General features: G+C 38.4%; 1 protein-coding gene across 1 annotated transcript in view; it reads right to left on the reverse strand.

Moving 5' to 3' along the window:
• Nucleotides 1-12,876, reverse strand: part of Shoc1 (shortage in chiasmata 1) — a 65,145-nt gene that overhangs the window by 37,152 nt on the left and 15,117 nt on the right. Inside the window, exons 5-9 of the mRNA XM_038348193.1 lie at nucleotides 8,956-9,109; nucleotides 8,675-8,759; nucleotides 7,526-7,679; nucleotides 2,978-3,079; nucleotides 870-978 (exon numbers count right to left, since the gene is read on the reverse strand). Coding sequence (XP_038204121.1) covers nucleotides 870-978; nucleotides 2,978-3,079; nucleotides 7,526-7,679; nucleotides 8,675-8,759; nucleotides 8,956-9,109 — 604 coding nt within the window. The remainder of the gene's footprint in view (nucleotides 1-869; nucleotides 979-2,977; nucleotides 3,080-7,525; nucleotides 7,680-8,674; nucleotides 8,760-8,955; nucleotides 9,110-12,876) is intronic.

Here is a 12,876-nt window from a genome sequence, read left to right on the forward strand (position 1 = left end):
TAAGAGCAAGTGACGAGTCAGGCAATTTAACTATAATGCAGAGCTTTAAACCACTTATTCTACGGTTCACTGTGATTCTCCAAAGTCATACGGTGAAACCTTAATCCTCAGAATATCAGACTATGACTGTGTTTGGAGATGAGGTCTTTTAATAAAGAGGTAACTAGGTAAATGAAGACATTACCACATGACCAAAACCAACCCAGAAAACAGTAGCCTCTGGGACTATGAGGGAATAAGACATGTGGTATTTGTTATGAAATACCTTTCATGTACCTTTCATGGCAGTGTGTGTCACTGGCAAGTGTTCAGAGGCAATTTCTTAGTCGTTCTATTTCCATGGTAGGATTTAAACTTTCAAGTTATTTACTTTTAGTAGTAATACATTAACATTCAAAATCCTAAAAAATTATTATAAAAGATTATACTGTGAAAATCTCCTATCATATTGTCATATTACCTAGTTTCCTGCTAGGCAAAGTCAGTCTCATGTGTTTCTTAGGTCATTATCTAACAATATTCTGTGGGAAAAAACAGATGTGTGCCTTCCCCCAGCTGCTTATAATTCACATACAGTGTCATATCTTTTCATAACAGCATCTTGGAAGTGGCTTTAAATGGAGAGATTCCATTAAAAACTGCTCATCTTGAGCTGGGCAGTGGTGGTCACACTTTTAATTCCAGAACTTGGGAGGCAAAGACAGGCAGATCTCTGTAAGCTGAGACCAGTCTGGTCTACAGATTGAGTTCCACGACAGCCTGGATTACACGGAGAAACCCTGTCTAGAGAAACAAAAAACAAAATAAAATAAAATAGCAATTGCTTGTCTTGAACTGCGGCTTGGGCTCTGGATAAAATCTTTACTTACATTTTACACACAGCAGAAAATGGAAATGTCTGAAATTCTGCACATGGTGAACTCACTGGAGAATGTTGCCTTGGTAAAGTTAGACTGCTTAGTGGCATTTCCAATTCTCCTGAAATACATGAAAATTAAAGTTATATAATACTGTATAAAATAAAATTTAGAACTCCTGTAAATAATTATTTGGGTAAAGCCTCAGAGCCTCAGTTCAATCCCAGCACCCACGCATGCCAACAGCTGGGCATGACGGCATGTACTGGAATCCCAGCCTATCCCTCTCAGTGAGGCCAAATCAGTGGCAGAGCCTATCCCAAAAGACAAAGTGGATGGTTCCTGAGGAATGATGCCTGAGGCTGACCTCTGGCTTCCACTCACATATACATGCACACACGCGCGCGCGCGCGCGCACACACACACACACACACACACACACACGCACGCAATACAAGAAACTTAGATTCCTAGAGATACAAAATAACAGCCCTAAATTTATTGTCTATATAAAGAACTGCAGATTTATCACCTGGTATCTCAATTACGACTATGGTGACTTTAGAAAGCCACAATGAGAGCTGAGCTTTACTGAGTTTTCTGTGTAAGTTAAATCCTAGGAGCTTGTGTATAAGAAGAATTTTCATTCTGATAGCTTATGTTGTCAGCACATAGGCGATAGTATTATTTTATTTCCACAGTAAATTTTGGTGATGTTACAGAAATATAGGAGTAATTCTTTATAAATAATAGAACTGGCCTAAAAAATTGACCTGCCTTTATTAAAAAGTAGTATAGTATAAAGCAGTAAATGCCCAAACAGATATTCATGTGCTCCAAGTGTAAATGTAACTAACAGTCTCATCAAAATAGCTTCAAAAGAACACAATTTGGCTTTATCTAGAACAAAACATGATGCAGAGTTCCCAAATTTGATAAAATAGTGACAGCAGAGAATGATGTGACTGCTCTAAGGGATTAAAAAGTCCACCTTTTGGGGCTGGAGAGATGGCTCGGAGATTAAGAGCACTGGCTGCTCTTCCAGAGGTCATGAGTTCAATTCCCAGCTACCACATGGTGGCTCACAACCATCTGTAATGAGATCTGGTGCCCTCTTCTGGCATGTGGGCATACATGGAGGCAGAATGGTGTATACACAATAAATAAATAAATCTTTTTTAAAAAAAAGTCCACCTTTTACGTGTCACAGGTGAGCAGACGGCTTAGCCCGTACAGGTGCTTGCCACCAAGCCTGAGGACCCAGTTGGAGCCCAGAAGTCCACATGGTGGGAGGAGAGAACTGACTCCACAAACTCCTTCTGACCACTGCACGCACCATGGCACCACCCCACTCCACTAAACAGTATGTAATTTAAAGGGTGTTTTTTAAAAGGATAACAAAATCAACAAGATTTCTAATATTGAAGCAAAATATAAAGTTTTGGGGCTGAAGTGATGGCTCAGTAGTTAAGAGCATTTGCCACACTTCCCTAGAGCCCAGGTTTGAGGCTCAGCATCCACACTGGGTGGCTTAGAATCACCAATGACTACAGATGGCGCCTGCATGCACATGGCACACATATATGCACTCAGGTACATACATAAAATAATAAAGTAACATTTAGTCAGGTGTAATTTACGATTATGTGTGGGTGGGAGTACATATGCATGCACTGTGTGGAGGCCGGAAGTCAGTGCTGGGTGTCTCGCTCAGTCGCTCTCCGCCACATTGTTTTGGCATGGGTCTCTCACTGAACTGGTGGTGTGCCAATTCAGCTAGCCTGGCTGCTGGGGACTGCACTTGGGTACTCACGCTTGTGTGGCAAACTCTTTTCTGACTAAGCCATTTCCCAAGCCCCAAGATTTGCATTTTAATTTTAGTCATATTTCCTCTGTTCGTCTTCCCCAATACTTGTGACTCTGCTGTGTATGCGACCCATCTTTGCTGGTGACGAGACCCTGAAAGGAGCAGGGAAAGGGAAAGATGACAGGCAGGAGCACAACGACCAAGCTTCTGAACAGGAAAAGCAATCCACAGCAGACTACAAGTGTGAGCTTAGCGCACTTCCGTGTCACAGAGCAAACTCTTGGTAAGTCAGTGACTTAGGCAAAACCTCTACCTGCTTCGCTGCCCTCTGGTTCAGATGGGCTTTCGGTAGGTAAGATCTCTGTGGAGTTGCAGTCCACATCCTCAGCATCAGACTCATATTTGGTAGAAAGATCTGAAATAGAAGAAACTTATCAACAAAACTACCTACCATTAAAGTCATGTCTTGTAACGCTATTCTCTGGCTTCTTCCTTAGCCTTACCGCTTTACTGTAGACTTTTTTCTTTTAGAAAGAACTGGATCCTCTGAAGGAAATGCTGACATAATAGATAAACTCCAGTTCTCCAATGCACGCTCCCCCTCACTCCTCAAATATCAATTAAAACCACCAAAGGAGTATAAAAACGCAAAAATCAGCACGATGATTGGAAGCTAAAATAGGATAGGTAATCCCGTATGTCATGGACATCAAAGAAAACAAACACTTTGAAAAACCTAATCTTTACCCATAAATGGTGACTTTCTAAGCTCTATTTAGCCTGAATTCTACTTGTGGTTCTGGAGATTAAAGCCAAGCCTTGGGTATGCTGGGCACTCTGCCACTGAACCAGACCTACCAGCACTGGTCTGCGTTACTGACTAGTTTGTCCCAGCTGCCTGGCATACTGTGCCTATTACTTTATTATTGTTATTATGTTATATGTTGTGTGTGTGTGTGTGTGTGTGTGTGTGTATGTACACACGCATGCGCACCTGTACTACGTGCATGTGGAAGCTAGAGGTTGATGTTGGGTATCTTCCTCAGTCACTTTCCACAGTTTTTTGAGACACAGTCTCTCACTGAACCCGGAGCTCACTGGTTGGATTTGCTACACTGGCCAGCAAGTTCCAGGGCTCCTCCTGTTCAGTCTCTCGGTCCTGGAGTCACAGGCATGTATGAGCATGCTTGGCTTTGAGTAGGTGCTGAGGATCAAACTCAGGTCTCCGTGTTTGCGTGTCAAGCACCTTACTGACGTAGCCCTCTTCCAGCCCTGTTACTCATTTTTAATGTCATCCTTCCTTTCTTTGTAACACACAACTCTTGTAAACACTATACACATTAATTCCTTGAATGCAACACAGATTTTCCTGCTTTGTTTATGAAATTATTAGTCATCTTATATTAGTATGTCCATTTAGGCTTTTCACACTAAGAGACCAGTCATCCTTCAACAGAGGCAGTACAGTCACCACAGTCACCACCTTGGTGGAGAACAAGAAGGCTCGGCTGGTGGTGATTGCCCATGACGTAGATCCCCACTGTGTCATCAGGGGGAAGGCAAGGCTGGGGTGGCTGGTCCCAGGAAGACATGCACCACTGTTACCTTCACACAGGTTAATGTCGAATACTAAGGCACTCTAGCTAAGCTTATGGAAGTTGTAAGGACCAATTATAATGACATGTACAATGAGATCCACTGCCACTGGAGAGATGACGTCTTGGGCCAACATCTGTGGCTTGTGTTGTTGCCAAGCTGGAAAAGGCAAAGGTTAAAGAACTCGCCACTCAACTGGGTTAAATGTACACTGCTAAGTTTTCTGTACATAAATATAATTAAAAGATTGCCCTTCAAAATCATATACATGTATCTATATTGTATACATATATTGGATATATATATGTATATGTTTTATGTGTATATATGTATATAAATGTTATATATATACTATATATATATATATAAAACTGGAAATTATGAAATGGTTAGAAGAAAACAAAGAAAAAGCACTTCAAGATCTAGGCATAGGAAAGAACTGAAAGGACTCCAATATATATACATATACATATATATATATATATATATACATACATACATACAAATATACTGAAATATATTCCACTAGCCCAAGAACTGACAAACTAAATCCTGTGAAATTAAGACACTTCTGCATACAGATGGAAACTACTAGCAGAGCTAAGAGACATGCTACAAAATGAGAGAAAATCATTGTCAGCCATGCCTCAAGTAGGACCAATATCTAGACTATATAAGGAATAGCAAAAACTGAGCAACAACAAAACCCTCACAAACCTTCCAGGCAATAAATGGGCCAATTAACTGGATAGGTTTCAAAAGAAGAAATACAAATGGCCAAAAAACACCTAGAAAAATGCATATACCCTTGGCTACATATCATAGAAATGCAAATCACAACTCCTTTGAGATTCTACTTTACCCCAGTTAGAATGGTTATCAGCAGGAAAACAAACAACAGATGCCCTGAGGATGTGGGAGAGAACTTTCTGCTGGTGGGCAGACCTGGGCATTCACTAAGGAACTTAGTATGATGGTTTCTCAGTGAGCTAAAAACAGAACTACAGCAGGTCACAGTTAGACAGCTCCTGGGTACATACCAAAATATTTAAGTCCTACTAAAGAGACTCTAGGACTACGCTTACTGCTGAACTATTCATAAGAGCTGTAGAATGGAAACAGCATAGATACCCATCAATAAATCAGTAGGTAATGTAGAACACACACCTATAGAATTCTATTCAGTCATAAAGAAAAATCTCTACACTTGCAGAAATATGGGAGGAACCAGAAATAATTATAGAAAATATCATAGACTCAGAAAGACAAATACCACATTTTCCTCTGTAATGCAAATCCTAAACTTTAATTTTGATATATGTATATATGTGTGCTGGGGGAGATACAGGCAGGTGGATCTCTGTGAGTTCGAGGCCAGCTTGGTCTACAAGAGCTAGTTCCAGGACAGGCTCCAAAGCCACAGAGAAACCCTGTCTCAACCCCCCCCCCCAAAAAAAAAGAACAAAAGTAGAATGGAGCTAAATCATGTATTCAAGGAGATAAACAGATTAAGAAATGGAATAAAGGGAGTAGTAACCTCCACCCAGCTAAATTTCCAATTTGTGAAAAGGAATTAAAGAAAATCTTAGAACTAGGTGTGGTGGTGCATGCCTTTAATCAGAAGGTAGAGGCTGGTGGATCTCTGAATTTGAGGCTAACCTGGTCTACAGATCTAGTTTCAGGACAGCCAAGCTTAGGCAGTGAAGGAAATCAATTAAACAGAAAGTTGGTAACGGATGTAATTGATTAAGGGGGGGCATGTTCTAGTGCCAGTGTACAACAGGACTTGGCAGTTTTGGCCACGTGATTCTAGTTAAGGATAGAAGGGGCCATAGAATTTGCCTCTGTGACTAAGGAAAGCTGTTGAGGCCAAGAGCATGTCAGGAGTGTCCCTGAATGAAGAACTAGAGAGGCCACTGCATGAAGTTGTGAGGGTGAAGCCTGGATTGCCTTGGAGACACCAAGATGTTGGAGATGGCAGAGCCGTGGGATACCTGCCAAGGAGAGCTACTAACAAGGAATGGAACCAGCCCAAGAGAAAGAAGTGTGTTACAGTCAACAAAGCTGAAAGCAATTGGATATCTGAAGAGTGCTCTGACATCAGACATAGAGATGCAGAGTCTGGAGTTTGCACAGCTGGTTTCTGTCTTGCTTTGGTATTTCCTCACTATGCTCCTTTCCCTAAATTTTAGAATGGTAATGTATACCTTGTGCCATTTTCGGTTGGATGTATGTGATCTGCTTTTTAATTTTATTTTACAGATTAGAGTTAAGAGATTGTGTGACTCTCAGAAGAGACTTTAAACAATTGAACTTTAGACTTCATTAAGTTTAAGGATGTTATAGACTATGGGGACTTTTGAAGTTAGACTGAATACATTGTTGCATTATGGTATGGATACAAGTCTTTGGGGGCCAGGAATGGAATGTGGTGGTTTGAAAATAATAATAAAAAAGTAGTGGCACTAGTGGAAGGTGTGGCCTTATTGGAAGAAGCGTGTCATTGTGGAGGTGGGCTTTGAGGTCTCCTATGCTCAAGCTATTTTCAATGAGATAGACTACTTCCTGTTGCCTGTGAGTCAAGATGTAGGACTCTCAGGTGCCATCATGTTGCACCATGAATAATGGACTAAACCTCTGAAAATATAAGTCATCTCAATGAAATGGTTTTCCTTTGTAAGAGTTGCCATGGTCATGGTGTCTCTTCATAGCAATAGAAACCCTAAAACAATATTTGTATACAGAAAAAACACGTACATAATATTCATAGTAAGTTTATTTATAATAAATAGCTAAAGAATATAAACAATTCAAATGTCTATCAAAAGATGTATAGGTAAATAAATTGTGAGAAAATATCTCTACAATGGGATATTATTTGGCTATAAAAACCAATGAAGCACTGATACATTCTATAATATAAGTTTGAAAAATTATGGTTCATGAAAGAGGCCAGACACAGGAAGACCATACATTGCTTGGCTGTATTTTCACTGAATGTCTAGAATAAACAAATCTAAATTGGGTGCTCAGTGTTGGGAATGTAACTCAATGGCAGAATTCTTGTCTAGCACATGAAGGCCCTGATCCAAACTCCAACACCAGAAAAATAGCAATAAAGTGATCAATATGTAAAGAGTCTAACAGTAATGATCCTGATACGTCAACATGTAACTTACAGAACATCTCTATAAAGTATTTTAATAAATAAGAACTCAATAACAAGTAGTTTTTACACGAAACACTTTTCTAAATGAATTCTCACCTCTTTTGAAAGGTTTTTTATTTTCATCTTCATGATCCATTATTTCAGGTATTGAGTTTAATGATTCCTTCAGTTCTGATAGCAATAGAGTGGGAATTTCTTGTTTGGGGATTGTAGATATTAAGAATTCAAACTCAGAAGGAAAAACTGATGGCTGAAATAATATAACATTAAAAAAACTTAAGGGATATTTCCACATAAATATATTTGATTCTTAAATGGATGTGTTTGTTTAAACAGGGTCACACAAAATTTAAACTTAAGTACTATTCTATTTTAAATGTTATACAGATGTTTAGCAGTCAAAAATAAATATATCTTACATGCAACTCTTTCCTTGAGTAATGTCTTCTATAATCCCAACACCTTATGAATACATAGTATCTCTAACTATGTGTATTATATTTTTGGTTAACAAAAATATTTAGAAATTCTAAATTAAAAAGAATTACTACAGAAAATAATAGAAAAATGGCATAAGCTGAATAGCTGATATAATGGAGTTCATATCTATTAAACCCATGAAATATATTTTTTGGGCACCCCACAGACAATATTCTCCAGCAAGCGAGATTGCACCACTAGAATCAACAAGTGAGGGGGCTGGAGTCAGTAAGGCAATGAACAAACTAATGTCCTCAGCAACCTGTCCCATTTTATCTGTAATGAAGCCCTTCAAGTGCCTTACTGCATTGTGTGTGTGTCTTCTGAATGGATTAAGAAAAGGCCCAATGTATAAAATTCATCTGTTTTCCACAAAACATGATACGTGTGTTTAAATTAGAATGCCCATAGAGTTAAGTTTATAACTTTTAAATTTAACGACTTAAATCTCTATGCCAAGTATAGTAACTAAAATTACTAAAAGAGGCTTGCAAATTCTCTGTACCTGCACTGCCCACCAGACCAATTAAATCAGGATATAATTGGGTAGATCCAACTTCAACCTCAAGCTAAGGCTGAGAATCATTACTTGGAAGTTAATTTGGCTCCATAATTGACACATATTCAACCTAGTATCAAAAAATTTTAGTATAACAGTTGTAAACACACAAAATAAATTCCTAAAAATTATAAAGGTGTATTCTATTCCCTTACTTCTACAAATACATTACAGAAAACAGATGTTACAATTCTATTGAAACATACTAGTTTCTTCTTACAAAAGGTCTCCTCAGCCATATGGAAATCTCTCACAGAAGGTTCCAATCGTTCTTGAACAGAGAAACACTCCCTTAAATCAAAAATAAAACAAGATTAATTAAAGCTTACTAAAATCATTTAACAAATATTGCCAATCAAAACACACCAAGATTAACATGTGAGATGAGTTGAAGTGATAGAACCCTTACCAACAGCATCTAAACCTGTGGCCGTACAAAGAATGACCTCATGTATAAAAGCAGTTACAATATCAGGTAGTTACATACGTGAAATTATCCTTTCCGCAGAGCTGTTCTTTGAAATCTAAAAGCGGATCCTTAACCCGATAGAGCTTTAGTCTGCTCAAGATAGTATCCACAGTTGGTAGATAATCGTCCACTGCCTTATTTATAAATATCAATTCCTCATCAATAAGTAATCCTGAGAAGAAATAAGGAATTAAAAATCTAATAGTTATGCAAGAGATCTAGATATTAAATATTAATGGATTTTTTCAAACACATTGAAATCATTTAGTTCTCCTATATATTATGAATATAAAACACAGAATATAGGACCCAGACAAAAGGAAAACTCAATAAAGTATCGTATTTAGTGTGTGAAGATGGATCCAGTGTTCCGAAAGAGTAGCAGTGTAATGACAATACTCATCAACAAAGACCGGCTTAACTAATGGAGGGAATATTTTCTACTTCAAACTAGTACCAAAAGTGTAAAGAAATTAAAGTGTTGGACTCTGGCTGGGTCTTCTGTTTTCTGGATCATCTAATCTGTGAGGACATACAATGAATGAATATGGTCTAGAGAGCCTACACATGAAATCACTGAGTCCATCATTTCTATAAAGTTATCCATACCAGGTATAATGAAAACTATATCCTGAAGCATCTACTTGGAAATGATGACATACTTTACATATTTAAAACACCACTGATAATAGTTAACCGATGAGCTGAAATTCCTTTTTTTATCCCAACCTGTTATGCTTGTGCTACTTTAGAATCTTGGTTGGTTGTGTGAGCGTTTCTGAGCTATGGAAGGGAACAGTAAACTGGCCCCTTCTTCAATAAGTTTCTTAGCAGAAAGGGAAAGAAAAATTTATGTGCAGAGAAGGAAGCACTCAGAAAGTTAAAGTCTCCACCATGAAGGACGCCTTGAGTGTGTAGAATGGATAATTCTTTTGTTCTGGGCAGTAATCTTCCAGTTAAGTGGTGGCAGCAGGTCTCAGGAGAGGAATAGCATGTAGTTTTCAGGTAGTGATGTCTCTCATGACCAACTACATAAGTGATATGTATGTACCTAGTTGATACGTGACAGAAGACAAGCAGCCAGGGAGCATCCCTTGCCCGTGCTGAATGTAAGAATCGATGAACTTGTGATAAACTAGCCTCCTCAGAGACCACCCAAATCATTTAAGTTCCTGCCAATCTCATAATGTGATACTGCTAAGAGATCCTCAACCAAGTCCACATTAATGCAGGGATTATCTGAGAAAATGGGGGCTGATTGTTCATATAATCCACCCATTCTGCAAAGTACTGATAAAGTCATGTTGAGGGTGAAAACAGCATTATTCATATGCCCCATATCATCTTTATTCTCCAATCACAAGCTGTCACACCAGATAAAGCCACATCCTGATATTTTACTGCATGGGGCCATCTCTTGTTTTCCAAGCACCCTCCTCTACCCTTTCAGTCCCCGAGATTCAACTACCATTTCTGATGTAGCCACTAGATGTCAGCATCTCACCACAGCCAACACTTAGACAAAGGCTGTTTTCACCAAGGCATGGTCACTTCCTTATACAACTAAGGCTGCACTGTATTCCCAGAGTTCTTACTTCACAGCAACTGTGTGCTCCACACTGCTTTACTCTGCAGTAGAAAATGACGTGCAGGAAATGCAAATCTGGCCAATTATGAAAGAAGCAGAAAAAAAGGCTCAGTGCCAAGAAGGAAGACAGGACGATTTTTTGCAAAAATTACTTCTGTCCGTTTAGAAAAGCCAAGCTAGCTAGATTAAAACAGTAAGAATTTCATGCTTGTGTAGAAATTACTAAAATAATGATTTCCTAATGGGTAAGCATTGAGAATCTTTTTTAAAAATTGAATAAAAGGCAACACAAATAATTCCCCACTCCCAACCCACCCCCAGTTAGGAAAGCTAACGAAAATATCCTAAATGACGTGATATTAATTTTCCAGAGGTGTGACTGGGAACATTTGGGGAAAGTGACTCCAAAGTAAATCCAGACAAATAAACACATGAAGTTGGGAAAAAAACAAGAGACTGCTAACACACATCATAGGGTCTGTCTATAAGAGCCCAAACTATGTGACACTAACACACCAGACAGAACAATACAAAACCCAGAATAAAGCTTGAAATGGGTAAAAACTTAACACTTAATATCAGCAGAATTTCTGGTGGTGGGAAAGACTCTTAGCTAAATGATATTGGGAAAAATGCCAAAATATTTTTAAAATATCCCCATTTTAAACACAAAAATATTTGAAATAAAATTATATAAAACATTTAAAAATTAGTGGGTGCTGTGGTACACACCTAAAATCCCAGTACTCAGGAGGCAGTGGCAGGTAGGTTTTTGTGAGTTTATAGCCAGTCTGGTCTATTAAGGGAGTTCTAGACCAGCCAGGACTATATAGCAAGACACTGCCTCAAAGCAAACACCTTAAACAAAAGAAAAGCTATATAATAGATAAAAATAAAGGAAAATTTTTCCAAGACAAATGCAATACAAAAATCTATACAACAAAACACCAGCAGAATCGATCAGATTAAAGTTAAATGCATTAGGAAACACTGGAATCTTTACATATAAAAACATATGCAAGAAGACAAGGAGAAATCATTTCACAAAAGAAAAAGACACAAATAGCCAATACATACTAATAACTTTTAAAGATGCAAATAAACTATACATTTTCCCATCACACTGGTTTATGTGCGTTACCATGGTAACAGCGGTACCATACCCAGTGATGATAAGGGTGGCGTGAATGAGGTCTGTACTCTCATGTTATACTAGTGGTGCTAAAGCTGGAACAAAATCATGGGAAACACCTCCACCGCCAAGATTAACCCCAGTGAAATGATGGTTATCTATGCACGTGTGTGAAGCGAGCAACATATGTAAGTACAGAGAAAATAGATTATGAAGATAATAAATAATGTTATGACAGGACACCAAAGGAAAACAAGTTAAACATTATTTCCCCTTAGCTAATTGATTTTATCCAACAATAGCTTATAGTTTGCCACAAGAATAATAACAGCTCCGTGTGTTTAGCCTGCTAGTTTTTATAAATAATCTCTCTACATATATAATTTAATATAAATATATTTTCATCTCCACAAAATTTTACAAGAACTATTTTAATAAATCAAGAAAAATTATAGGAAAAATAAACCATAATTTACCCCTAAGCCTCAATAACGGCTTTCCCCGAACTGCATCTCTTCAAAACATCAGCAAAACATCCTAGCTATTTTTTTTATGCTCAAAATACCCCCCACCCCCACCACACACATTTTTCAAAACAGGATTTCTCTATGTAGCCCTGGCTGCTCTGGAGCTCCCTCTATAGTGTGTGCCGCCACTCCTAGGTATAGCATTTCTTAAATAACAGGAGTGATTAGATAAAAGACCTTCAAGTTTTGTCATTAAACACAGGATAGGCCATTATAATACAAGAAAGCCAGTTCTTGCCAAGCTCTAAAGAACTCGGCTTGCTAGAGAGTAGATTAGAAAATAGTTTGGATAAAGCATAATTTTAGTTGGTACTGACAACAACCTTTTAAAAACTGGTGCATTTCTTGGCTTAGTCTGAGCACAACTCCATCTATGATTTGAACTTGGCTTTCACATATATTAGATGTTTTGAGAAATAACAAACAGGCATAACTTCAGAATCCAAAACTTAATGTCCCACTACACTTCCATATCACGAGATCTGGACTCAAAGCCAAAGACATTCCAGAACATGCTGGAACACACCATGTTCAGATCTGTACATTTTGAGTTTCATCAAACTTAAACTACAAGAAATCCATTTGCGCAGCCGGGTGGTGGTGGCGCACGCCTTTAATCCCAGCACTCGGGAGGCAGAGGCAGGCGGATCTCTGTGAGTTCGAGACCAGCCTGGTCTACAAGAGCTAGTTCC

Source organism: Arvicola amphibius, chromosome 11 (assembly GCF_903992535.2).
Source record: "Arvicola amphibius chromosome 11, mArvAmp1.2, whole genome shotgun sequence".
Classification (NCBI taxonomy): Eukaryota; Metazoa; Chordata; class Mammalia; order Rodentia; family Cricetidae; genus Arvicola; species Arvicola amphibius.